This window comes from Phyllostomus hastatus, unplaced genomic scaffold, assembly GCF_019186645.2.
Source record: "Phyllostomus hastatus isolate PE091 unplaced genomic scaffold, TTU_PhHast_1.1 phas_scaffold_501, whole genome shotgun sequence".
NCBI lineage: Eukaryota > Metazoa > Chordata > Mammalia > Chiroptera > Phyllostomidae > Phyllostomus > Phyllostomus hastatus.
The window spans coordinates 19,948,741-19,975,726 of record NW_025334033.1 but is presented as its reverse complement, the minus strand read 5'-3'; the positions used below and the strand labels follow the sequence as shown (position 1 = coordinate 19,975,726).

The following is a 26,986-nucleotide window of genomic DNA, read 5'->3' as shown; positions in this document are numbered from 1 at the left end:
AGTATTGGCGAGAATGTAAAGATAAGGAACCCTTTTACACTTTTGGTGGGAATGCAAATTGGTGCAGCTGTTAGGTAGGATAGATAGTAAACCAAGGCAGGGAGGAGGAAGGAGACATGTTTCACACACTAACTCAGCAGTCCTGAGCCTGGTCTGATAATATTGTCAGGTGTTTCAACATCATGAGAAACACCATGCTAGCACTGGAAGGAGGGAAGCCCTTGAAATTCTGTATGTATCATTTCTACAATCTGGAAAAGAAAGCCTTTGAAACTACATTAATTGAGGGGGTCCACAGTACCCAAAGAAGAAGTCCATAAAACAACTTTGCTTAATTGCCTACTTCTGGTCACTGTTTTATGAGGGAATCCCTAGTGGTTGCAGAAAGAGCCCATAAATAACTTTGGATAGCTGCCTCAACTTCATTTAACTGCCTCTTGTCACATACCTGTTTTACAAGATGAACAAATGGGGTCTGGAGCAAGATAAGGATTCAGGCTGATAGATCCCCACACATACCTGCGTTTGGGTAGTCATGTGCCCCCCAAGGGGAAGCTGGTGCCACGTTTACTCATCAATCAATATGTAACTTCTTCACCCCCAACCCATCAACTATATAAGTCCTCAAGACAAAGGACCTGATGTTCTTGCCTTATACCTCCACCTTGGCAAGGCCCGTTTTCTTTCATGAGAACATATCACCAATTAACCCTGTTTCCATACTAGTAGACTTACTGATTTGTAATTCTTCACTGAGTCAGGAAGAAGAACCAAGTTTCTCCCATAGTATAGCCACTATTAAAAAAACCATATGGAGGTTTCCAAAACATAAAAAATAAAACCACTGTGTGATTAAGAATTCTACTTCTTGGTATTTATTTGAAAAAATCTAAAACACTAATTAGAAAAGATATATGCACCTCCATGTTCATTACACTATTATTTATAGTAGCCAAGATATGAAAGCAACCTGTTCCCAATGATAGATGAATAAATAAGATGTAGTACATATATACAATGGAATATTAGTCATAAAAATAATGAAATCTTACCATTTGAGGCAACATGGATCCATTACATTAGATAAACTAAGTCAGAGACAAACACCATATGATTTCACTTACCTGTGAAATCTAAAAAAAACAAAATAAATGAACAAACAAAATAGAAATAAACTCATAGATACAGAGAACAAAGTAATGGTTATTAGATGAGAGGGGGGTTGGGGTGATGGATGAAAAAGGTGAAGAGATTAAGAAGTAAAAATTGCCAGCTATAAAAATAGTTACAGAAATGTAAAGTACTGAATAGAGATTATAGTCAATAATATGTAATAACTATGGATGGTGCCAACGGATAATTGGACTTCTTGAGGTGGTCACTTTGTAAGGTATATAAATGTTTAACCACCATGTTATATACCTGAAACTAACACAATATTGTATGTTGATATTGAAAGTATATCTAAGAAGACATGTTTTTATATCAAAGTTCCATTAAGTAAGCAAGTATTTATTGATTTCTATTACTGTATGTGAGGCACACTGTTTTATGCTGTAAATTCAATACTAAAACAAATAGAGTTTCTGCTCTCATCATACTCAGTGTTTGCTGTGGGAATTACACAAGTAAAAGGACATTCTAACACACATACAAAAATAGAGGGTGCTTTTGACTACATGATACCAGATGGCAAGTTTATATTATTTCTGGTAGAAATGGAAGAGTAGAGGAAGGGAGAGCATTCTTCTGTTTTTTTAAGAGCCCGGACCAGAAGTTGCACATATCACTTCCACCTCAAACATATCCACTGTGCTATTATTTGTAAAAGTGAGACATTGGAGCTGATATGTAAATTGTGGTGTAATAATGTGATACATAGCTATAAAAAATAATACCCCTCCCCATACCTAACTGTATCAGCATAGGTTCTCAAAAAGGAATATTGAGCTTTAAAAATTTCAAACCTCCCAAATAGCATTTAGGCAGTCTGGTTCTAGAGTTAGCACATGTAACCACACCACTGTACTACTTGTTTCTATAATGTAGTACATGAGAGATTTATGGAGATACAGACAGTACCACAAATGGATAATAGACATATATAATAAATGTACATACAGATGAACCAGAAAGCTAATATCAAATTCATAATAGAGATTGCCTCAGAAGTAAGAGACAAGGAAATTTGATTTGGGAAGGGAAAAAAGAGACTCTAAACAAAATATGTGATTTACCATGGATGGATGAATGGATAAATGAAAAGATGGATGGATTGACAGGTGAACAGACAGATGGACAGATAGACAGATATTCAGTGCTATTTATGCTAGGCATTAGTGTAGGTTCTGAGGACACATTAAGGTAAAAATGATAGTTTTTTTTTAAATAAAAACAAGCAAAATAGACTTTAAATTATTTTGTTTTATCCTCTTCTAGAAGATTATATAAAAAGAAAACTTGAAATCTGAAGGTTGTTTTAAGGACATGAAATAACACCAAGGAAAATTAGTTGGCTTTAACTAATAGTGATTATTACTAAGCTAGAACACACCCATTTCATTAAGTCTACATAAAGAGACCCTCTATTTGTGGGATGGGGAGGAAAGACTGTTTAAAATGCCAAAGCACAAATTTTAAATTAAATAAATTGATCAATTTGATTACATTAAAATTGAGATTTTCTCATGAACGTATACTGTGACAAAAATATAGAATGATGATGGGTTGTATAGTATCTTTGCTATTTCAAAAACTGACAAAGGACTAAGAAATGCCAGAATATTAACTAGAAAAAAGGTAATATTTTTTAAAAATTGGCATAAGAAGAGGCAATTTATAAAATGGACACACAAAAAGTAATAAACTTATGAGAAGATTTTAGACTGAATATTAGTGAACAAAATATAATCATAACAACATTAGTCTAGTTTATAGTTTGATTTCTTAGGTATCTTCCTGCAAGAGGTCCATCACATACATCTGCATTGAGACAGTAAATGCTCCTCCACGAGTAGGCAGCCAGCCTCTAGAGACCACATGTCTATCCTGTTCTTCTAACTGCGATTATTTTGACTTCTCTGTCAGACCTAATTTCCATTTATATTCCAAGCACTAATTTCATCTGGCTCTTCAAAACCCCTTTGGGGAAAGTATGCTTCCCCATTTGAATAATCAGAATTATGCTGTGTCTAACAACCCTAAAATTCTTCTTATTTTATTTATTTATTTTTCTGGTTTCAGGCATTAAATAATCTAGAAAAAACTCAGATAAAACAGGAGTAGCATAAATATAAAAATATGTCCTAATAAAGAAAATGATGCATGAAGAGGTCAAGTAGCTCATCCAATGCCACAAAACTAATAAGCCATGGAACTAGATTTTAAACTCAAGAGTTATGATATCAGAGATCAAGTTCTAGAGTAGTCTTGGAAGTGGGGTTGTTGAAGAAGACTAAATGAATAAGTAACATAATGCTGTTTTTATAAACTTTGTTTTTAATTAATTATATTATCAATTTAATTCTGTGTTAGGCACAGCATTGAACATTGGGGATACAGAGCTGAAACTGACAGCCTACCAGGAAAGATAGGCCAAATAGATAATATATTATGTGCCTCATAAACTCAGCATGATAAGTGCATTTGGTGATGACATATCAGAGTATTAGGATCACTGAGAGCCAAAACACTTAATTCAGATAGGGGAGGCCCTTGAGGCTTTCTCAAGAACAGTTCAGAAAAGTTAGAGCTAGCCCTGAAGGGGACTGGGGAGTTGAAGCAACTTTAGGCAGCTAAAGACAATGCAGACAAAGACATCAGCAAGTTTAATGTTCTGAATCATAGGGTATAAGGTGAAAATGAGGTTGAAATGAGAAAAGATAATCAGAGCTCAGGTCTTGGAGGACTTTTGGATAATGGCAGAGTTTGGACTTAATCCCATGAATGAATGGAGTTATAGATAGGATAGTCATATAAACATAAATACATATTAACTAGATATAATTAAGGTGGCAGTCTGGAAATGGATTTAGAGGTCTACTAGTCAAAATAAGCCAAATTATTCTGTGGTAAAAAATTTCCATATCTCAGTGAATTAATGCAGTAATGGATTATTTCTTAAATATCCAAAATCTAGAACTGGCTGGATAGCCCTCTTCCATCTGGGAGCTATATCATTTGGAATGTGTGTCCTTCCAGGTAACTGAAGCAGAAGAGAGCTGAGGATGTTTTGACAGGTTGAGACCCGATGAGGCTTTCATCAACTCCTCCCACACGGCATCTTCCTGAACCCTGCAGCATGACCCAGTACAACTGCAAGAGGCTTTAGGCAAGGACTGAGAGTCTACCACAGAACAGAGTACTTCTTTCAGTCTTGTTTACAACAGGCCAATTATACCTATATGCTTACGGTTTGAGAAAATTATTGTTTATTCATTTATTCACTTCACTCAACAAATACTGTTTTGACCATCTACTGTGATGCAGTTACTGTCATAGTACCAGGAGCACAGCACTGTTCATGCTACTTTCCTGTGGGTAAACTCTTGCATGGCTCTCTACTCTCAGGTTGACATATGCAAAGGGTAGAGTAAGAGAGTAAATGGGGTGGAAGGTATAATGTGGGGCAAGTCCTGTTTCTTACAGGCCATTGTAAAGACTTTAAATTTAACTGAAATGAAAGGATTTTAGTACATTTTGTGACATGGTCTGACGTACCAATTTTTTAAATTACTGATTTGAGAGAGAGAGAGAGAGAAAGAGAGAGAGAGAGAAACATTGAGTTGTTCCACTTACATATGCATTCATTGGTTAACTCTTGTGTGTGCCCTGACTGGGGATTAAACCACAACTTTGGTGATTTGGGATGCTGCTCTGACCAACTCAGCTACCTGGCCAGGGCTGACTTTTTAAATTGTTCATTCTTGCTGCTCTGTTGAGAACAGATATAAGGTGGTAGGCTGGAAGCACTGAGATCTCTTGGGAAGTTATGTAGTAATCCAAGTGAGCAATAAAGGTGGCTCATACCATACTGAAAGCATGGAGCTAGTGAAAAGTGGTCATATTTTTAATGTATTGTGAAGATACTTAATTTTGTAAAGGTATTTAATTTTGAAGATACCATCATCAGAATTTGAGGGCAATTCCAATATATGGTGTGAGGTAAAAAAAGGCATTTGCTTCAGCTCCCAGGAGAATGAAGTTGGAGTAAGCTGAGGAGAAATGAGCCTTAATCATTAAAATTATTCTGAGATGGTTTCAGCAGGGCTTTTGGAAGTATTAGTTTCCTAAACTATTCAGAACCAATGGGTGTTCCTTTAAAATCTCAAATAATAACAATTTTTATGGAAAAATCTTTTTCTTAAATATAAAGCTTAGCTCCAAATAGTCCCAGAACTGTCAACATTTCATATAAAATCTATAGATCTTTCTACCTATAAAGAATACAAGTTGGTTAGCAAAATATGTATCTTTTTTTGAAAGCCAAGTCAGCAAATATTAAAATTATATTAGATTCATTTTGATGTAACAGTTCATTTACTTTTTGTCAAGGGCATGTTCATTTTATGGGAACTCCCATATTTTTATATCTCTTACATAAATAAAACCATTATTATTATTTGTTGGGAACTGCCCTGCCTGGTTTCAGGAGCTATAAACCACTCCCCTTCCCCCATGGCTAAGGCTGAGTGAGAGACCTTGAGACCCTAAGCCACTAAGGAGACAAAGCTTATCTCCCAGGCAGGGGTGCCACCTCTGCTCCTTTTACTTCACCCTCCCTGGTCTCCAATGCTTGATCGTTTAGCCAATGATGGGTAAGATTCCTCAAGGGAGGGATGACCTAAGACAGGCGTGATCATGGGGTCCCCAGGGAAGGACTTGGGGGCTACAGAAAAGGGGTGATGGACCCTTGCCCCTTGGCTTTGATATAGCCTGAGTCCTTATTCTGTCTGTGAGAAGTCTAATCTCTTGGCTGCCTTACTTCCCCTGCCTGACTTAAGCTTGAAACAATGCCTTAAGTCTGAAACAATGCTGGTGGTGGGTATAGCCCTATGCTGGAAAGGGCAGGTTCCCTAGGGCGGTCAGGCCTAAGAAAGAATGTGTAAAATCCTGTGAAACCTGCTTTGTTTAGAGTGCTCTCAATTGAATTATAAGGGACCAAGCAGGAAGTGAGTTTGTTCCCCAAAGTTTTATGGCCATTTAACTATCTGACCCTGACTCAAAATAGGCCCCCAGAGTTCTTTATATATTATCTATTGTTTAATCCTTACTGCCTGATAATTATTAATGAGCTTTATGTATACACCCTGTATTCCTATGCAAATTGAATCTAATAAAAGCTTCTCCAAGCAGGGGTCTAGGCCCTCTCCTCTTGATGGGGTGGCCGAGGCGCTCCGAGGCTTGCTCTCCCCTTGAGAGAGACGTCGTACCATCCCTTTTCCTCCACAGGACTTGGTAGTCTGTGTGAATTTATTTGGTCTCATCCATAATGCTGAGGACACTGAGGGCTGTGTCCATGTTAATTATTAATAATTATTATATTAGAAAGACACTAAATAAGATATGTTACTTTACTTTGATTTACCTTCATTCACTGGGTGTGCATTAGCAGAATGAGGTTATATTTAAGCTTGATTTTGATGAAGGCAGAGATCAGGAGAACATTTTAGGAATATAGAACAGGACATATAAATGCATGATGTAAAAGGATGGTCGATTCAAGGAAACAATAGACTTTAGGGCCCATGAGAGGGATCATTTTGGGTTTGGAGTTGCAAGGAGCAGGAAACTGGGACTGGTAAGGTCTGGCAAAATGGATAATAAAGTTAAGTATGGGTAAATTATATGGTATAATGAAAGTTTCAATTTTATATTTTAGGTAAGATAAAGATGATGTACAAATGCAAAACCATTTAAAAGTCTTTTTTGGGAGGAAGATGGAGAGTAGAAAACAGATGAAGAAAAGCCACTAGAAAGCCATCCAATAGGAGAGTATAAGTGAGAGACAATTTAATCCCTAGAAATCTCAGAGAACTAAGTTTCTAAGCTAGCGCACATCTAGGAGGAATGACAAGCTGAAGTTACGAATAATTATGTGGTTATATATTGCTTTGCCTCTGCAATGACAATTATCAGGCCTTAATTTTTTCTCCTATTAGGCTTAGGAATCAGTGACCACAGAAAGATTTAATACCATAAGAAACCTATCTTGAAACCCAGCTTGAAAGAGTCCTATTCACCTTCATCTTACATAGGCTTTATAGAATGTGCCCCATTCAATTAACCTGGTAATTGACAATTCCACAGGTAACCTGACAATTCCACAGGGAAAACTACATTCTTCAGGGAAGTAGGCAATAGATACATGTTAAAAAGCCACCCCCCAAGCAGCAATTTTATAGAATAGCAATGTATAAATCATAGCATGCATTAGAAAACTTCTATGCAACCAAAAGACAACTCATATAAAGAGGGAAATAATATATGAAATAACATAACCAACAAACAATTAATATTCAGAATATATTTTAGAATTTTCTACAAATTCATAAGTAAAATACAAGGAAGCCAAGAGAAAAATCAGTAAATGATTAATAGGCAATTCACAAAAAATAAAACTGAAGTATTCATTGAGCATATGTGAAAAGATGTTCAGACACCAACATTAAATAGTGTTCATCTCTGAAGGAGGAAGAAGAGAGGGGAATAAAGTCTGAAGAAGTACAAAGTGAAGTGCTGTTTTATATGTAACACTTAATACTTTTAAATAACAAAAAGCAGAGCAAATATTGCTAAATATTAAAATTTGGCTACCTAAGTGGTAAATATATGCATGTTTGATTTACTTTCTATATTTTTTAACTATTTCTTAATAAATTATTTCTTAATAATTAATAAATTTTGAAATATTTCTTAATAACAAATTTACCACTTTATAAAACTTTCTCCAACTATCACTTTTATGAGGTAAATTGATAAGGGAGGCAGTATGAATTAGGGGAAGAACATAGGAGCAGGAGTTAGAATCCTAAATCTATTCCCAAATCTGCCACTTGCCCACTATGTGACCTTGAGCAAATCACTTAATTCTTCTAAAACTGACTTCTTATCTGAAAAATTTAAATAATAATTCCACCTTTACAACATAACATTATTGTGAGGAGTGAATTATTTCAAGAATATAAAAGTGACATCCAAATGTAAAGAAAATATACAAAAAAATCTCAAAACCTCCAGTTACTGTGAAATTAAGTGAAAATACTTTCCCATTTACTATCACTCTGAACTAATGTAAATGGACATTAGAAATAGAAAAACACATGTTTCTTCTTACCGGGTCTATTAGCTGGGAATAGAGTTCATGGCAATTGTCAAAAATATACTTGTACGTAGAATCCAGGCAAGCTCTGACACAGTCCTTTACCACCATGCTGGCCTTTGGGGGGTTTTGCAGCTCCAGAACCTGACAGAAAAATTATTTTCTTAACTTGAAATGTAGAATATTGTGATCCAGTATAAACAACTCAAATAATTTCAATAAATGCTTTTAGTTGGTTTTTCTATGTTCAGAAAAATGTGGTCTTAGAAATGTTTTAAATGTATAAGTGTCCACTCTCACTTTCTGATGTGACTACTCAGTGATAAAGTTCATAGTCATAAATATTCAAATAGTAATATAACACTTAAACTGACTAATTGTATTATTCATTCATTTATTTTATTCAATTATTTGACAAACATTTATCATCTGTTATATGACAGATAATGGTTATATTGCAATGAACAAAAGAAACAAAAATCCCTTTCCTTATGGAGCTAAATTCTAGTAAATAAATAGCAAAATAAATCATAAAATATATTATATGATGATGCATGTTGAAAATAAAAATAAAGCAGAGAAAAGAGGATAGAAGGTATTTCAGTGGAATAGAATTAATACAGAGGACAGCAAGAGTACCTGAACTCAGAGGAGTAAGAGGATGGAACCAGCAAAGAACCCCACATATATCCTGCTGGAAGAACCTTAATTTTGACCAAGGTGGGAAGAAATTAGGCTGTTTGGGTAGAAGAGCAAAATGACCTTACTTATCTTTTTAAAAGTTCACTTATGCTGCCTTAAGGCGGGCTATGGAAAAAGTAAATTGACCAGTGATATGAATAGTGCCATAATCAAGTCAAGAGAAGATAGTGCTTAGACTATAGTGGTAAGCTAGGAGTTGTTACAAGAAGCCATATTTGGGTTAATTTTGGAAGGAAAAACAGATTTGCTTACACTGTATAACTTATGTGAGAGAAAAAGAGGAGTCAAGACCCCGAGGTTTTAAGCTGAGTAACTGGTACAGTGGAGGTGGCCTCAAATTAGACAGGCAAAGCTGTGCTTGGGAGATTGGGAACTCAGTTTCAGACAGGTTAAGACTTAGAAGCAAGCTTGTTATGCATACAAGTAGAGATCAAGGAGATGTCTGAATAAATGAGTCTGGAGAGTAGAGATGCCTGGGTAATTTTCGTCCTATGACATCAGGCAAATGAGATAGAATGAAGCAGTGAAGACAGGAAAAGCAGCGAAAACCAGAAAAGAGCAGCCAATGAGCTAGGAGGGAAACTAAGCAACAGGAAATCTAGAAAATAAAGAGTTTCCTGGAGGAAGAATTGATACTGAACACTGTAGCATGAGGATCAAAATTTACAATTAGATTTAGCAAAATAATGCTCACTGGTGATTTGAGAAGATCATTTGGTGAAGTGATGGGATAAATGTCTGATTGAAGAGGGTTCAAAAAATAAGGGTTATTTGAAAATCTAATATTGTTAAAATTTCAGTTCTCTCCAAATTGATGTATAGATTTAATGGACTCCAAATCAAAATTCCAACAAGAACTAATATCACCTAAACAATTCTGAAAAAGAAGGAAAAAAGGTGGAAGACTCGCAGTACATGATTTGTAATAAAGCTACAGTAATCAAGCCAGTATGCTAATGGTAAAAATGCAGACAACTGACAGTACACAGAGTCCACAAATATATCCAAATAAATATGGACAATCACTAGAAAAAAATGACAAAGTAGATTTCATCAAAATTAAAAACTTTGTTTAAAAATGAAAAGACAAAGGACAGGCAGAAAATATTAGCAAATAATGTACCTGACAACAGACTTGTATCTAGAGTATATAAAGAATTCTTAATACTCAAGAGTAAGATAAAATATAATGTAAACTAGGCAAAAATATTTCAATAGACTGTTTATAAAATAAACTCAGATGGCAAATCAGACCAAGAAAGAATTATCAGTAACATTAACTGAGAAAATGAAGACCACAATAAGATACTTTACTGCTATTAGAATCACTAAAAAAAGAAAAAAGAAAAAATCAAAGCCATGGAAAATACCAAGAGAGAAGAGCTTCACTATCACATTCAGAGCAACTGGAAGTGGAATTCTCACACATTGCTGCTGGGAATGCAGAACTGTACAACTGCTTTGAAAAACAATTTGCCATTTCTTGTAAAGTTAAACATACATTTATCAAGTATGTTTACTTGATAACTATAACTTATTTACCCAAGGAAAGTGAACACTGGTGTTTATAATAAAATATATCTTCAGTCCATTGCATGTGCCTGCATCCTCTGTTGAATATTAATTGACTATAAAGGTGTGGATTTATTTCTGGGATCTCTTTTCTGTTCCATTGATCTATTTGTCTGTTTATATGACAGTACCACACTGTTTTGATTACTATGGTTTTATGGTATAGTTTGATATTAGGTGGTATGATTCCTCCAACTTTGTCCTTCTTTCTCAGGATCACTGTTCTATATGGGGCCTTCTGTGGGTTCATATAAATTTTTGAAATATTTGTTCTAGTTCTGTGAAATACATCATTGGAATCTTGATAGGAATTGCATTGAATATATAGATTGCTTTGTGTATTATGGACATTTTAATGATGTTAACTTTTCCATCCATGAACATGGTATGTGCTTCCACTTATTTGCATCTTCTTTATTTCTTTCTTCAGTGTCTTATAATTTTCCAAGTATACATCTTTTACAACCTTGGTTAGATTTATTCCTAGGTATTTTATTCTTTATGAAGCAATTGTGAATGGAATTCTTTCTTAATTTCCATTTATGATAGTTCATCATTGGTACATAAAAATGCAATGGGTTTCTGTTATTCAATAAATGGTGTAGGAGAAATTGGACAGATATGTGCAAAACAATGAAGCTTGACCACCTTCTTCTACCACACACAAGGCTAAATTCAAAATGAATTAAAGACTTAACTGTTAAAACCAAAACCATACAAATCCTAAAAGAAAACATAGGCAGTAAAATTTTGGACATTGCTGATAGCAATATTTTATCTGATACATCTCCTCAGGCAAGGGAAACAAATAACAAATGGGACTACATCAAACTAAAAATTTTTTCACAGTAAAGAAAACCATCAACAAAATAAAAAGACAACCTACCTATTGGCCAATACATCTGATAAGGGGTTAATATCTAAAATTTATAAAGAACTTACAAAACTTAACACCAAAAACCAAACAATTCAATTTTAAAAATGGGCAAAGGACCTGAATAGACACATCTCCAAAGAATACATACAGATGGTTAATAGACATATGAAAAGGTGCTCAACGTCACTAATCAGAGAAATGTAAATTAAAACCACATGAGATATCATCTCACACCTGTCAGAATGGTTATCATCAATAAATCAAAAACAAGTGATGGCCAGAATGTGAAGAACGGGGAACCCTGTGCACTGTTGGTGGGAATGCAGATTGGTGCAGTCACTGTGAAAGCAGTATAGAGAAACCTCTGAAAATTGAAAATAGATCTATCTTTTGACCCAGTGATCCCACTTCTGGGCATATATTTGAAAGAACCCAAAACACTAATTCAAAGAACATAAGCACTCCTAGGTTCATTGAAGTGTTATTTACAATTGCTAAGATATGGAAGCAGCCTAAGTGTCCATCAGTAGATAAGTGGATAAAAAAACTATGGGACATTTACATAATGGAATACTACTCAGCAGTAAGAACAAAATTTTACTCTTTGCTAGAGCATGGATGGACCTGGAGAACATTATGCTAAGTGAAATAAGTCAGTCAGAGAAAGACAAATACCATATGATTTCACTCATATGAGGAATCTAATGAACAAACTTAACTAATAAGTAAAACAGAGATAGACTCATAGATGGAAAGAAGATGACAACCAGCTGGGTGGGGAGGAGATTAGGGGGTGGAGGAATTAAGGACAAAAGAAAAAGGAGTCATGGACATGGACAGTGTGGTGATTATGGGGGGAAGGGTGTATAAGGGAGATAAATGATAATGGAAAAATACAATAAAAATAATAAAGTTGGGTCTCACCATCAGTCTCTACACACTGTTTAAGCAGCTGCTGTCAGAAGATCAGAACTGACATAAATTCTATTTATTCCAGTCATCTAATGTAACTGATTTTAAACCAAATGAATTTTAATTAAACTTTAGAAGATATAAGGGATTGTTGATATATATAGTTATGTTTTCTGCTTCTCATATTATAAATTACTATTTTTAGTGCTTCTAGTGAAAAAATTATGGGCAACTAAAAAGAAAAACTTATTTCTATTTTCTGTTTTTTCCATGCAGGAATTTTCTGAATAAACATCATCAAACTGTCTTTCTAAGAGTAAAAATTTTAGCCCAAGACTTGCTAAGTAGTTTTGGGAAAATTTTACATGAATTGTCCTGCTAACCACATTATGATTGTGGAGAACTTGCTGTTAAAGCAGAGGAGATATATCTAAAAAGAAATGCCTGCATAGCTTGGTAGCTAATAGTTAAATACTGTATATTAATAGTTTAAGCAATCAAATATACTCTTATGTAGACACTGCCAATACTGAAAATGAAAGTGACCAATTGGGGTAAACTTAAAGAGTCAGCTATTTCCTTTCCAAGAAAAAGTCAGCAACACATCTGAGTTAAAAATAAACTAAGAAGTAAATGCCATTTCCATTTCACACTTTCAGGGATTTTTTTTTTTTTTGTAAGTGCCATGTCCACTTACTAGAGAGTTTTATTTCAAATAGGTTTAATTTAAAACTACATTTGAGCCAAATGTTTCAGAATATCTTGTGTCTAGGATAATTCCTTTTCAACATATCTTCTATTGGAAGACTCATTTAACTCAGATGAAGACGCTGCAGATCAATTGCTGAGGCTGAACAGTACTGATCAAGAGATGGGTAAAGTCTAAAAAGTTTTTGAACACCAAAGGAAACCATCAACAAAACAAAAAGGCAATTTACTGAATGAGAGATGATATTTGCAAAACATTGATATGATATGGTGTTAATATTAAAATATATACAAACTCATACAACTCAATATAAAAAATAAACAATCTAACTAGAAAATAGGGAGAGCACCTGAGTAGACAGTTTTCTGGTGAAGATGCACAGACAGCCAACAGGCACATGAAAAGGGGCTTGGCCCCGCTAAGTATCAGGGAGATGCAATTTGGAACACAATGAGGTGCCACCTCCCACCTGTCAGAATGGCTATTGTTGAAAAGACAAAACATAACAAGTACTGACATACAGAAAAGGAATGGTTATGCACTGTTGGTAGAAATGTAAACTGGTGTAGCCATTATGAAAAATAGTATGGAGTTTCCTTAATAACATTAAAAATAGAACTACTGTATGACCCAGCAATCCCACTTCTGGAAATTTATCTAAAGGAACAAAACCCACTAATCTGATAAGAATATGCATGTCTGTGCTCATTATGGCATTGTTTATAGTAGCCAAGATATTGAAGCAACCTATGTTTCCAGAGACAGATGAATAAAGAAGATGTAATACATACACACATAATGAAGTATTACTCCACCATAAAAAGGAATAAAATCTTGCCATTTTTAAAAACATGGGTGGAACTTGATGGTATTATATGAAGTGAAATAAGACATAGAAAGAAAAATACCATGTGATTTCACTTATGTGTGAAATAAAAAACAAAAACAAAAACAAATGAACAACCAAAACAAAACGGGAGCAGACTCATAGATACAGAGAAATGACTGATGGTTGCCAGAGACAGGTGTGGGAAAATGGGTGAAAGGGGTAAAGAGGTTTAAAGAGTACAAATTTCTAGCTACAAAATCAATAATCACAGGGAAGTAATAATCAGTATAGAGAATACAATAAAAATACTGTAGTAACTGTATGGTGACCAAAGGAAATTAGACTTATCATCATGATCACTTCATAATGTATGCAAATATCAAAACTATTATAATATTATAATAAGCTGTTCCTCTGAAACTATTATAATACTATAAATCAATTATACTTCAATTAAAAAGAAAGAAAGGTAAAACTAGTTTTACCAGGACATAAAAGTGTTATATCACACTAAGTCAGTGACAGAGATAAAATAAGTTACCTTCATCCTAAAAAAGGTGATACTTGTTAGCAGATCCACAGTTGATTTCAGGTCTTGCAGCCGCTCAGCATTGCTGGCAGGAAAGTTCTCCTGATCAATTAGGAAACAAAAGGATGTATAAATTATCAGCATTAAGGCTTTGGGGGGAAAATAAACTAAAACTAGTTTTCTGTGAACAAGAATGAAAAGTAAGCAGTGTAAAAATTTTAAAATATCCCTATAGTAGTCTTAAAATATTTTTATGATAAAACATTACAGAAAGTAAAAAATTCAAAAATATTATCTTCTTAGTCTTAGGAAATACCCTTCTATTTATTCCCATAATGCAACAAAGTATACAAAGCAATATTATTAATGCCTTGTTATTGTTATTCTTCTTTGTTATAAAGTAGCTTTGCCACTAAAAAGGAAAGATGACGTATATTTGAAAATACTTTTTATAATTTTCTCAAGACAGGTAACTTTTTTCAAAAATACTTTGGGAACTTTTCCATGAGCTCATTTACTTTTAATCAGGAGTAAATTTGATAAAGTTACAAAAATAAGACTGTACTGCATAGTATCTCCTTTAAGTACTGTGGATTTTAATGAAAAGTTTCTCTTAGTGTGATTTGGTGAGACATGTCGTATAAAAATGGAGATGTCCTCAGACTGGTTTCTTAAATGGATGTCTGGAACATCACAGGTAACTTTTTGCTGCACACGAACTAGAGGAGAGTTGGGGGTCTAAGTGATGGCGGACGAGTGAACTCAAGGCCCTTGTGCCCCCAGATATTTTTATTGCCTGGCACACCAGTTCTCTCCTACTAGTGTTGGCCCCAGTGCAAACGTAAAAGGTGAGTGTGACAAAATTTGGTATTTAAAATTTTCAGAAATATGCAATTAAGATAGCCATCAATAAAAGACTAAAAAATGAATCCAGGGGAAATACATGTGTGCAGGTATAAAAAGATGTTTAGGGTAAACTGTTAAGAATGGAATCATTATTATGATAGATTTTTTTGATAAAATCTATCAAATCTTTGCCACTAAAAAGGAAAGATGACAGGAAAGTATTTGAAAATACTTTTTATAATTTTATCAAAATTATACAATTTGTAACTAAAATTTGCAACTAAAATTATATGTGTGGATTTGCACACACATGCATGGATATATTTGTGTGTGTTTCACCTGGAAGTGAAGTGTTAAATTATTGACAATGAACTCTGAACAGCTTTAAGAAAGTATGCTTACTGATCTAGGGGTGTGTTAATTAGTGAGACTCCATATGCAAAAAGCTGGGGAAATATCAGCAGGACCTCTCAGTAGTAAGGGGTGAGCTTTCAAGATGAGGACTGGGCTACATGTGTACTTCATAAATTAGCTGAGAGCCACTCAATCTGACAGTTATTAAAAATTATAAAATTAAGCTACATACATGCACATGTATTATAGGCTTATGTGGGACAAGGTGCCTGAACATGGGACATAGGCTTGCTGATTTGGTGGACAATTCCAGTGTGACAGGAAAGGAGACCCCATACTCAGAATTTTTATTTTCTATTATGTAATGAATACTTCTACAATGAGAAGAAATTATCTGAGCCAAGCACAATAATTTTGTACATACCCTATACTTCGACAGGTCAATTCTTAAAGAGTTGTGCAACTGGTCTAGTAGTTTTATGAATTTTTCCCTCTGTACAAAGAAAACACAAAATAAGAAAATGAAAATAAGTGGTCACTCTAAATGTAGTTCATACAACAATTCTATCAGTTATTGTCCCCATTTTATAGAAAGCAAGGTTCAGAAATATCAATGATTTCTCCAAGATTGTAGAGCTGCTATGTGACACAGCAGTGATTCAAACTAAAGTCTTTGACATCAAACTCACATTCTTTCCAATAAATCACACTGCCTCTCAGTATGAATGAGAGAGTATCCAGAGAATTATGTACTGTTGAAAGAGTCCAGGCAACTGAATTGCCACTGTACTGATTCATGGCAGAGAAAATATAACTGTGTCTCTTCCCCCGCATACCAGCCCACCTGCCCAGAAATAAATTACAGTTTTTAAAATGTTTCTCCCTCCTATAGAAGTGTGAACAGCTGTTGTTTTTCCACAACAATTTTGAAAAGCATTTTCATTTTGGTAACGAGTACAGATTTCATAATCTGAAAGGATCTATTGCCTTTAACTTATGTTTACAATTTAGTGCTAGAAGGTATAAAATATCAAGCAAAAAAAATACTGATGCTTCCTCTGATGCTTATCAGTCTAGGACTGACCTCTTCATAGAGGAATTTAAGATGATAAGAATAAGATAAGTTTTGCTAATAAACATAAGGATAAAGTTCTATGAATGAAATAAATTGGATAAAGTAAAAATATCAAAGTCACACACAAACTTTATAGCTAGATAGTTTCACCATCCTGAGTCTCAGATTACTAATCCAAAGTGTGTAAATGATAGTAAATGATAGTAAATGTCTCTGCCTACATTAATATTCTGCATATACCAAACTGCACTTTAAAGATACTGGCAAAAGTGGAAACTTTTCCTAGTATTTTCACATACAAGGTGGGTTAATGGGTTATATAATTCTTATCCCTTGAAGTCACTGATCTTGATGAAGTGAGTTGAATATTGACTGAGTTGATGAATTGTTCCTAAGTTGAAACTTCAATTTTCTAAACAAACTGCCTTCATCAGGTTCACACATCAGTGAACAAAGTTTGAATATTGCCTCTGTGTTAACCCTTACAGAGGCAATAAATGTTTCTAAGAAATGAACCTTGCTTTCCAGAAATTTTCCACTTGTTAGGCACATTAGACTCTCTAGTAAAGCTACTGAAAAATATAGATGAGTGGATCCTCTTAGATTTTTCCTTACCATTTCCATCATACCTTCTCAGGGAGGGCATGACCTATGCTGTCCTTTTTTGATCTATTCTCCCATGCATGTGGCTCAGTGGCTCTCAATCAAATTTAAAAAGAAAATGAAAGAGCTGCTATAATCATCAGGTTAGGCCATAGTGAAGTTAGTCATTCAAAGATCGTAAAAGAAAATGTACATGTCATATCTCTGACCTCTTTATCTGACTTCGGTCATTGGTATAAGTAATTAAGATAGCTGACGTGACCCTAGTCAACCATGTGCTGGCCCATGTCACAGACCCTGTTATATACACTGGGACCAATTATTCTGGTTGCCTGTCCGATATCCATTCTTCCACCCTCCTTATAATGGGACTGCATGAGTCAAGTCTATCTGATACAAAATGCCCACCTTCCCAGACCTCTTTTCCTCTAGAAATGGCCATGTAGCTATAGTTTAGGCCAATGAGATATATACATCTTATTAAAGGGCATGGACTGAGTTAGCATATTATCAATGAATTACTACTTGGAAAGATTCTAAAATAGTGCTTGGCAGACAGTATTTGTTGTATTATTTTTTGGTACATAATTCTTTGTCAGGCTTTTTTTTTCCATAAGCTCTTTGCATTTTTCTCCTTTTTCCCACCTTAAACTCAGACTAGATCCTAGAAGGTAAAACAGTCATCCTGTGACTATAAGATGAAAAGCTAAATAAATGGTAAGAATGGTGGAGCAAAAAGATAGGAGTCCCCACACCTCCTCACCCTAGCCATGTGTGCCCACGCTTTTAAAAAATTACAATCCTGCTATAATAGCCCTGACTCCTTATTACGTCTGTATTTAGATTACATGGGAAAAATCTTATAAAGTTTGTTTGAGTCTCTGTTTCATGCAGCTAAACAGAATCCTGACCAATACAGATCACACATTTGGTTCCTACCTAGATCCTCAGTAACTGGCTGGAAAATTTACATTCAAGGAAAATAGAAAACTAGAGAAAACTGCCACACTTGTCATGGAATCTCAAACAGTACCAGATAATGTGAAATTAAAACTGTGCTGCTGATTGAATTTTCATAGAGATCCTTTAAACAGCAGGACAGTTTGAAATTTAATTTTATCTTCCATATTTCAATTTAATTACAGCGAGGTTGCCTTTGCAAGAGCAGAGGAGGCCTACTGTCTGCATGGTGTGATTTGTAGAATAAAAGACTGGGTGATTACAGAATGTTTCCCCTAAGGGGCATGCCATGACATCAGAAACTAAGTATTAGCAACTATCAGAAATTTAGGTTTAATTAGTTGGTTAGCATAACTAGACCAGGGAACAGGAAACTGTCTAAAAAGAGACAGATAATAAATATTTTCAGCTTTCTGGCCTTTGTCACAACTACTGAACTCTGGGTTGTAGCATAGTAGCTCCCATAGACAATACATAAACAGATAGGCATGTTTTTTTCCAATAAAATTTTATTTATGAACACAAATTTGAATTTCATATAATTTTTCTGACAAAAATAGTCTTATTTTGATTGTTTTAATAATTTCAAAGTCTGAAAACCAGTCTTAGCTCATGAGCGATATAAAATCAGTTGGTGCACCAATTTTGGCACCTGGGCAGAGGGGAGATTTTGAGTGGGGAGAAGCTGTTGTGACCCCACAAATGCACTTTTACTAGTTCTCCTTAGAATCTTGGGAACTGTGGAAGGAATAGCTCTTTTAAGGAAGGGGTGTAAAAATTTCTGTACCATTCGTGGCTTCTCTCTTGTATCCTTTTCTTTCTCAGTATCTCAGTCTAAAAGCAGGGCAGATTTAACCTGAAACCAATAATGCTTAAGCTTTAGGGGCCCTTACTTGGTCCAGCTTTCCTGGGAGGAACCCGGGCCATGTGCTCACATGATCTTAGGTTTTTGTAACAGTTGCATGAAAAGGATGGGGATTATTCTGACCTGGACTGGCAAATTGTGAAGACTATGTTTTTTGTATCATATCAAAAGTAATCATTGAATAAGAAGAACAGAAGCATTTCAAATAGAAGTAATGCAGAGGCTATTTTAATAATTTTTGATAATCTTGTTAATGTTGATCATATTCTTGTTGATTTTTAGATTAATATTGATACCAACAGAAATATCATAACATCATAAAACTCTACTACAATGATGCTATCAATAGTAAACAGATTAATACATTAATAAATGTCATCAATTCAAAGAGCATATAAGGAATCACTTCATAGGCAAACTTGAAAAACCTGAGATGTTATCATTCACTGACCACAAGAGCTTGGTGTTTCCCTCAGTCTGACTAAACCCTAGACAGGCTTCTTCTTAACTACAGGTCCTGACCTCTTTTTTTATTTCTAGAGTATTTTCTTTAGAAAACCATTAAGTTTTTTCTCCATCCATTTGGGATGTAGATCTTTTAAAACGCTTCTTCCCAGTTTTATAAACCACTAATGGGGGTTCATTCTCAAGTACTACTTGAGAACCATCCTTTTCAAATGTAATTATTAAAGAGAAAGCACCCCTATCTCCCAGCCTCTGTGGGGAGGGTAGGCAACTAATTTTGATGAGTGTCAATTAGCAAACACAGATGGCCTAACCACTGAAAAAGACATTTACAAACTGAACTCAATACGTTGGACATGCCCATTGATAAACCTTCCCCCTAATATCTTTAGATTCTTTACCTCTCTCTCATTCTAACCCTTGTTTCAGTGGAGTGGAGCTCAGATGGGCCACTTTCCCTACTGCAATAGCCCTACATAAAGTCTTCTTTGACTGTTTGACTTCGTTGGGTGCAACTTTTGCTTTGACATCACACATGAAAAAACATAATAAATGTTTTCCCAAATTTGATGAGTCATTAAAAAAAGTATGTGGTATTATCAAATGAACTGTGAAAAGGAAAAAAAAAACTTTCCTAAAGTATCAATTTAAAAAATTTGGTCAACTGTGCTAGATAAGAGTGAATTATCTTTTAACAAAAATGTTATTCCAGAATATTTGTTATATGAAGAAGTGACCCAGCAACTGCAGTAAAAAACTGTAGAAAAAACTCTTATAGAGGTGTGTCAATTAATAAACATATTATATTCCTTTTCTGGACTTGGTAATATTTGTGAAATTTGTCTTATAATAACTTGTAATTCATTGTGATTTATTTTTATTAGAAATAAATATTAATTTTATATAAAATTTTCTATTGACAATTTTATATAGTTCTTATTAAAGAGAGTCTGTACTTGAAAAAATAGAGAGTCTCATCAAATTATATAAGGTTTAGGCAGCACAAAAACTAGACCTACCTCTGTCCAGAACTAATTACTTGGCAAGTCATAAAGAAACAATCTCTTCTAAAATGTTTTCCACATTCATTCCCTCCTTTACCACATCACTCCATTTTCTCTAAACCAACATCTAGATGCAGCATCACTGTCTCACCAGGGCTAGTTCACAGTCTTCTCACTAATTTCCATCTACTCCTTCGGTGTTCAATGCCAGGAACTGGTTTACTCTTTCTTCTTTTCTCCAGTGTGGCTCCCTGTAGTTTTGAGATTAGAAAACTAAAAGCCATGTTTCTCAAACTCCTTTGCAGATACATTTCTGCAGTTATCTTAGTTTCTGCCTGTTAGATGCATGTGTACTGCCACCTTTGGAAAGCCCAGGTGAGAGGCAGCCATGTTCTGCTTTGTAGTTTAATTCTGCTGCTAAGTAAAGTCCTGGAGATACTCACTTCTCAGTCCTTGGCTACTAGCTTTGTGGTTATAAAATAACAGTTGCATTGGAAATAGAAGCCGCCTTCTGATTCTTCCTTCTGACTGTTAGAAAGCTCATAGCTTCTCTTGCAAATCAGTTTCACTGTGATATTTTAAGTATTACAAAAGGATCCTCCTCCAGTCCTTCAGATGATATTGTAAGCATCTAATTCCCTGTGCCAAACAATTTTCTATTTAAAGTTGCAAGGATAGTTTCTATTACTACAACTGAACTCTGTCTGATATACATTCTATCTTTCCCTCTGTAATAGTTCCTCTACAGAGTGATCTTTGTAAGTCAAAAGTTCTGTCAAATTATACCCTATTCCTCAAGATGAAGTCCAAATGTTTTAGCGGGCAATTTAATATCAACCCAATAACACAGTGTCCTCTTATACTTCCATCTTTTATTCTATCTGCCATACTCAAGAGGCAGGCTACCTTACACAAACTTACTTTAACTTATTTTGAATCTTTACTTCTTGTTTTAACTCAAATGTCCATCCAGCTTGAGGTAGTTTTTCTACTATTTCTTGGACATTGAAAGTATTATTCATCTCTAAATGCCTTGTTCCTTTGTCAAGCTTTTATGAACCCCTGAAGAGAACCAATCAGTTGCTTTTTGATTAATCTCAAAGCAAATTTATCAGTATAAACTCCTTTGCACTTATCACACGTTAGGAGTAATTTATGGTCATTCTTACATGTGGTTATGTGAACATCCTATTAGAATAGAATTCCCAGACAGTAGAGGTCAACATTTTTCAGTCCCTCTGCTACTTGCTATGAATAGTGCCTTGATAAGACATCACATATATATGTATTAAATGCACAAGTGAACAAAAAACATATAGAATGACAAAAATATTAGTATATTTGTTTTGCCCTATATTGTTTATATCAAAGAGGGTTTTATGTTAAAAAATTGAGTGAGATAAACATCACTTTTACTAATAATATATTTACTATTTTTGACTTAAGGAAACTCAATACATTTCTCAAAGACTTTTCTTTGAGATTTTCTTTGAGATTTGACAAAATTGTTGTTGACTTGTTGACAAAATTGTTCTTGTACTTGTTGACAAAATTGAATTATTGACCCCCAATTTATGGAGTTTTTATTCTTTTCCAACCTTTGAACTACCCATCATGTTTTCAACACCCATGGAGATATTCTATCCAAAAAAGTTCTTTCATCTTCTTTACTCCAAGCAACCTTTATACTTAGAGGTGTGCTGCTAAATCTTTCCAAAAGAAAAAAGTCTTGGTATTTAGCATTTTCCAATTTCCATGATGTAAATACTCTCAATATTTGTACTTTTAAGGATGGCTATGTTCAATGACCAGTTTGCAGTATTTCTGAAAATGCAGGAATCATTGCCTTTGAGCAGGTATAAACTAGCTCCAGTATATTGCTGCCTTTACACTCAATTTTCAGCAATCTGCTCCCAGAGCTACATCTTGGATTTGAGAATGCCTGTTTAAAATCTTATGAAAATGAATGAATGAATGAATGAATGAATGAATAGATAGATAGATAAAATATTATGAAATAAATTACATTACTGCCCAAACCCTTTGTTTCTTTCTCTGCAATGGTGCCACTTAACAAACCTAGATGCATTGATGAATCACTTCTACTTTTCTCTTGAAAGAATCATCTCTATTCTCTTTTCATTTCCTATTTTCTGCAAAATTTCAACCTAGAGTCAATCCAATCAGGTGATGAATCTGATACTGCATCAGAATGCTGAGAAAATCGGACAGTCACACGAATTGTGACAACAAATTTATGTGTGCCAACATCAAATCAGACTGTCAGTTTTATGAGGAATTCCTCTGACAAAGTCCTGAAACATTCCTCTTTTTATTCCCTTCAGTAGCTTATCGAAACCTTTACCATCCTCCTTCATCTCATGCATCTGTATCTTACTTAGCTCTTGTCTTGAGAAGGAGCACTTCTTGTACTTGTTGACAACCATGGGGAAGGTTAGGGAAATGGGGTATGACTCCCTCCGTTTTTCATTCCCATATCAAAAGCTTAGTGTTCTTTGCAAATACTCCTCCACTATTTTGTCGAATTTAGAGTAGACCTTGTCCTTTCTTCCAAATGTTCCTCCTTCTATCCTCTTAACTGTATGCACTTCCTTCTTTCTCCTTGGGGATGTTAGAACATCACTCATTCTCCATCTGATAAATGTGCAACTTCACTTTTGCAACTAGTTTCTTTCCTAACAATTTAAATTTATTCAAATTTATCTTATTAAATTAAAAAAATCTCTGCCCAAACCAGACAGTACAAATAAAATCTTTTATGATGAAACTATCTCACTATTGTCAACCATTTTCTTTTCCCCTTCTTAACAAATTCCTTAAGCAGTCTGTTTCCTCACCAACTTTTACACTTTTTTAATTTTTTTGATTATAAAATTTATCAAATACAATATAGAAATGTATAATTTTAATATAAAATTAGGCTCATTTCTTTCCCCATCTTTTTTGAACTTTGTAACACCTGGCAATGTTATATACTCTCCTTTTCTCAAAATGGTTTACTTTGCCTTTCATAAGGCACAAGTAAACTATCACATTTTATTATCATTTTAATTTAATTTCTTTAACCATTTTCCTCAGCAAATTTTGCTTACTGCTTTTCTCCACCTCCAAGGTTCCATCTGGTTCACTTTATTATTGAACATTTTCATCTAAACCATGACTTCAAATAATGCTTGTGCACAAAAAAGTCTGAATTTTTAAGAGTAATGGTTTTCTTTTCTTGAATATTTGTTCTACAATCGTCATAGGTAAAGAAACTTGGCCACTAGTTTAATTTTTGAAGACTCAAAATGTCTGGGTTACACCTTTAAAAAGGATAAAGAAGGTCCAATATAATGGTGTTTCTAAGTTACAAGTGACAGTATCAGCTTCAGAAATCAGACAAATAAGAACTTTAAGCCTTAATGTGGACATAGGGCACATGATATTTACATATATTTGACTGTGCAAATAGCATTATTTTCAATAGGTAGAGAAAAATATGGTTACATTTGCATTCCAACTCACCAAATTATCAAGATGGTTTTGAGAAAGATTTCTTTTTGGCTCTCTTCTGTAATAAGTCATTTGATTTATAAAATGAAGTTTGTTATAACCATGTTGCCACTGAAACACTGAAAAGTACTGAAATCAATTTGGTTTATCTTCTTTGGGTCAGTGTGAAGTAAAAAAAGTATGCTATCTCACTTTCTTCCAGGTAGCTTTTATGGCAGATATTAATCATATAAACACATTTTTTTTCTCAGTGGTAGAAAGACTTAGTATTCCACAAGGTTGGTTTATTTTGTATGATGCACCGAGGCAGAATATTAAAAGCAAAACAAATTCATAACACTGAATGCTGTTACCAAGATGATGCTTGCACAACAAAACTATTCTGGATCTGGTACTGGCCATGATAGTATTTTCTCGAGCTGACCAGGAAATGTTCTTCAGCCCCAACTCTTACAAGAGTTAATCTGTCTAACAAAAGTAGCTACTGGGTGTACTGTTTGTACTACTGGTGTACTGTTTGTACTACAGGTAGAGCAGGAGAGATTGAATCCTCATAGATTATATTACAGAGCCCTTTAAATGTTTATAGAGTGGCTTATCATCTTTTACCTCATTTTAATTTGACAAACATGCTAGAGAAATAATTCTCATCCTTATTGAGCAGATTGAGAAACTGGAGCTTGAATGACTCACAACTGACTTGCTAATTTTGAGTAGGAACTCACGCCCCATGACTGCTGACCAAGACAGTGTTTCCTCTACTAGTATTTATTTTGATTTGCCATTAAATAACAATTACTTTTTCTTTTTATTCATTCTAATTCATCTTACCCACCTCATATGTATTTTCTTTTTAATAAAAAGACAAGAAAAGAGTAAACACAGCAGCACATATATATATATTTTCCCCCCTACTGGTTTTGCACACTTTCATTTGCTGGATTTCATTTATTTCTACTCTATGACATATACTGCCCTCAGTTTGATTTATAACAACATTATCAATCAAAAAAATCTATTCAGTGAACCAGTTCAGAAGTTCAGTGGGAAATGTAACTGTGGTGGCGTGGAAAAGCACCTGTCCCACAGGGATACTGAATAGAGCTTCTGGCCTGCACAGTTGCCCTGACCAAACCTTGGGAATCTGTCCAGGCAGTACTATTGAGGTTATACACGGAACGCTCTGAAATTTGTCTTTCCTTCTTTATCTCCACTAAATCTTGGTTTAGATCTTCACTCCTTTACTGGGATTACTATTAATTTATTTCCTATTTTCAGAATTGTCAATTTCAATGTCATTACACTTACAGAGAATGGGTTCCAGTGATAGGGAAATAAATAATACTTGAGACTCCACAGGATTCCTGAAGTTTTAATTTTTAATGCCTTTTTGATACATTTGAGTACTTCAGGAGGACAGTCTTAATTAGATATAGATTGTTCTCTTAGACTCTTTACACACCTATTATTTTCTTTATATGATGTGCTGTTTGTTATCCACCAGTACCAGTAGGAACCAACAGAAAGTACAAATGGAACCGAATAGTCTGCAGAAGTCAAGCAATCTCACATTTGTGTCTACAGTGGTGAATTCCAAATTTGCATACGTGAAGAACTTCTTATGAAATACCAGTACTCTCACAACATGTATGTTTTTTCCTACTGAAAAAGGTCATTCCAAATATGGACATTTAATCTAATAAAGGTGTCTCTTGACTGGTAAAATTATTTCACTACATATATTTCAAATAAACTTCTAGCTTTAGTCCAACTATACTAAGAGATATTCCCTAAGATATACCTTCTACAATAGGATCCCAAAAGTATCTGGAATCCAATGCTCCTTTAAAATATAACTCCCATAAGCTACTGGAAATTTTACATTTAACAGAACAATACTTACACCAAAGTTGGTAGCTGCAAATCGATCTGAAGCAGAAAGCTGTACGTTTGCTGAGACTGTTGCATGAGCATAGAAAGCATTTATATTTGCCAGCAAGGTACTCATGATGGCAGGGACACCCGGGCACATGTATTTGGAAGACAGACAAGAGAAGTGCCTGCAAGACAAAAACATCAAGAACTTTAAAACAGGAGTGAATTAATTCACATAACAACATAACCTCTAATGTCAGTAATTAAAGAATTCCTTGACTGCATCTCTGAAAAGGAGAAAAAATTCCCTTAATCTGTAAGTGAAGGAGAAAGTGATTTCAGCCTTTTAAAAATTTCTCACTTACAAATATGAAGTGGTTAAATCAGAATGTGTTTTGCCACAGGGGTGGGTGCATAAACCCTTTCAACTGCGAGAGTGTTGTGTTCACACAGCAAAAGCACAATTTTCAGCGGATCCTAGCACTGTTGAGAAGCTGTTACACAGAAGTCTCCTCTCCTCCAGCAGCTGTGTCCCTACTTATATCAGTCCTTGAAATATTGTAGTTCAATCAGAATGTTCTTTCACACTCATGTTCCCCTCGCAGGGAGAAAGCAAGAGGCCCTCCTTGCACTGTGTATTGATTGAACAAATAAACGTAACATCCGCCTTGAGTCCAGATTGTGAGCTTTTGTCATATAAAGGCATATCTTTCACAAGCAGCTCTGTTTTCCAAGCATTTTGCTAAAACCAGGATTTAATTAAGCAGATGACTACTGAGGGCAGATTGAATTATGCCAGCTTTATACTTAAAGATCATTTCTTTTAAACCTTGAATAATAGTATCATATACAGACATCAGAAGCAATAAGTGTTCAATTTTGTTATTTCTCTCAGGAAAACTTGTTTCATTTGAACTATAACAAAAGACTTGAAAATTGATAGCACAGCTTAGAGATAAAAGTGAAAAGATAA

General features: G+C 34.6%; 1 protein-coding gene across 5 annotated transcripts in view; it reads right to left on the bottom strand.

The window, feature by feature from the left end:
• The window catches only part of UNC13C (unc-13 homolog C), a 505,027-nt gene that overhangs the window by 207,864 nt on the left and 270,177 nt on the right, over nucleotides 1-26,986 (bottom strand). For all 5 annotated transcript variants that reach the window (XM_045822765.1, XM_045822762.1, XM_045822764.1 and 2 more), the window contains 4 exons: nucleotides 26,042-26,198; nucleotides 16,075-16,143; nucleotides 14,463-14,552; nucleotides 8,336-8,464 (listed from right to left, as the gene is read on the bottom strand). In XM_045822765.1, coding sequence (XP_045678721.1) covers nucleotides 8,336-8,464; nucleotides 14,463-14,552; nucleotides 16,075-16,143; nucleotides 26,042-26,198 — 445 coding nt within the window. The remainder of the gene's footprint in view (nucleotides 1-8,335; nucleotides 8,465-14,462; nucleotides 14,553-16,074; nucleotides 16,144-26,041; nucleotides 26,199-26,986) is intronic.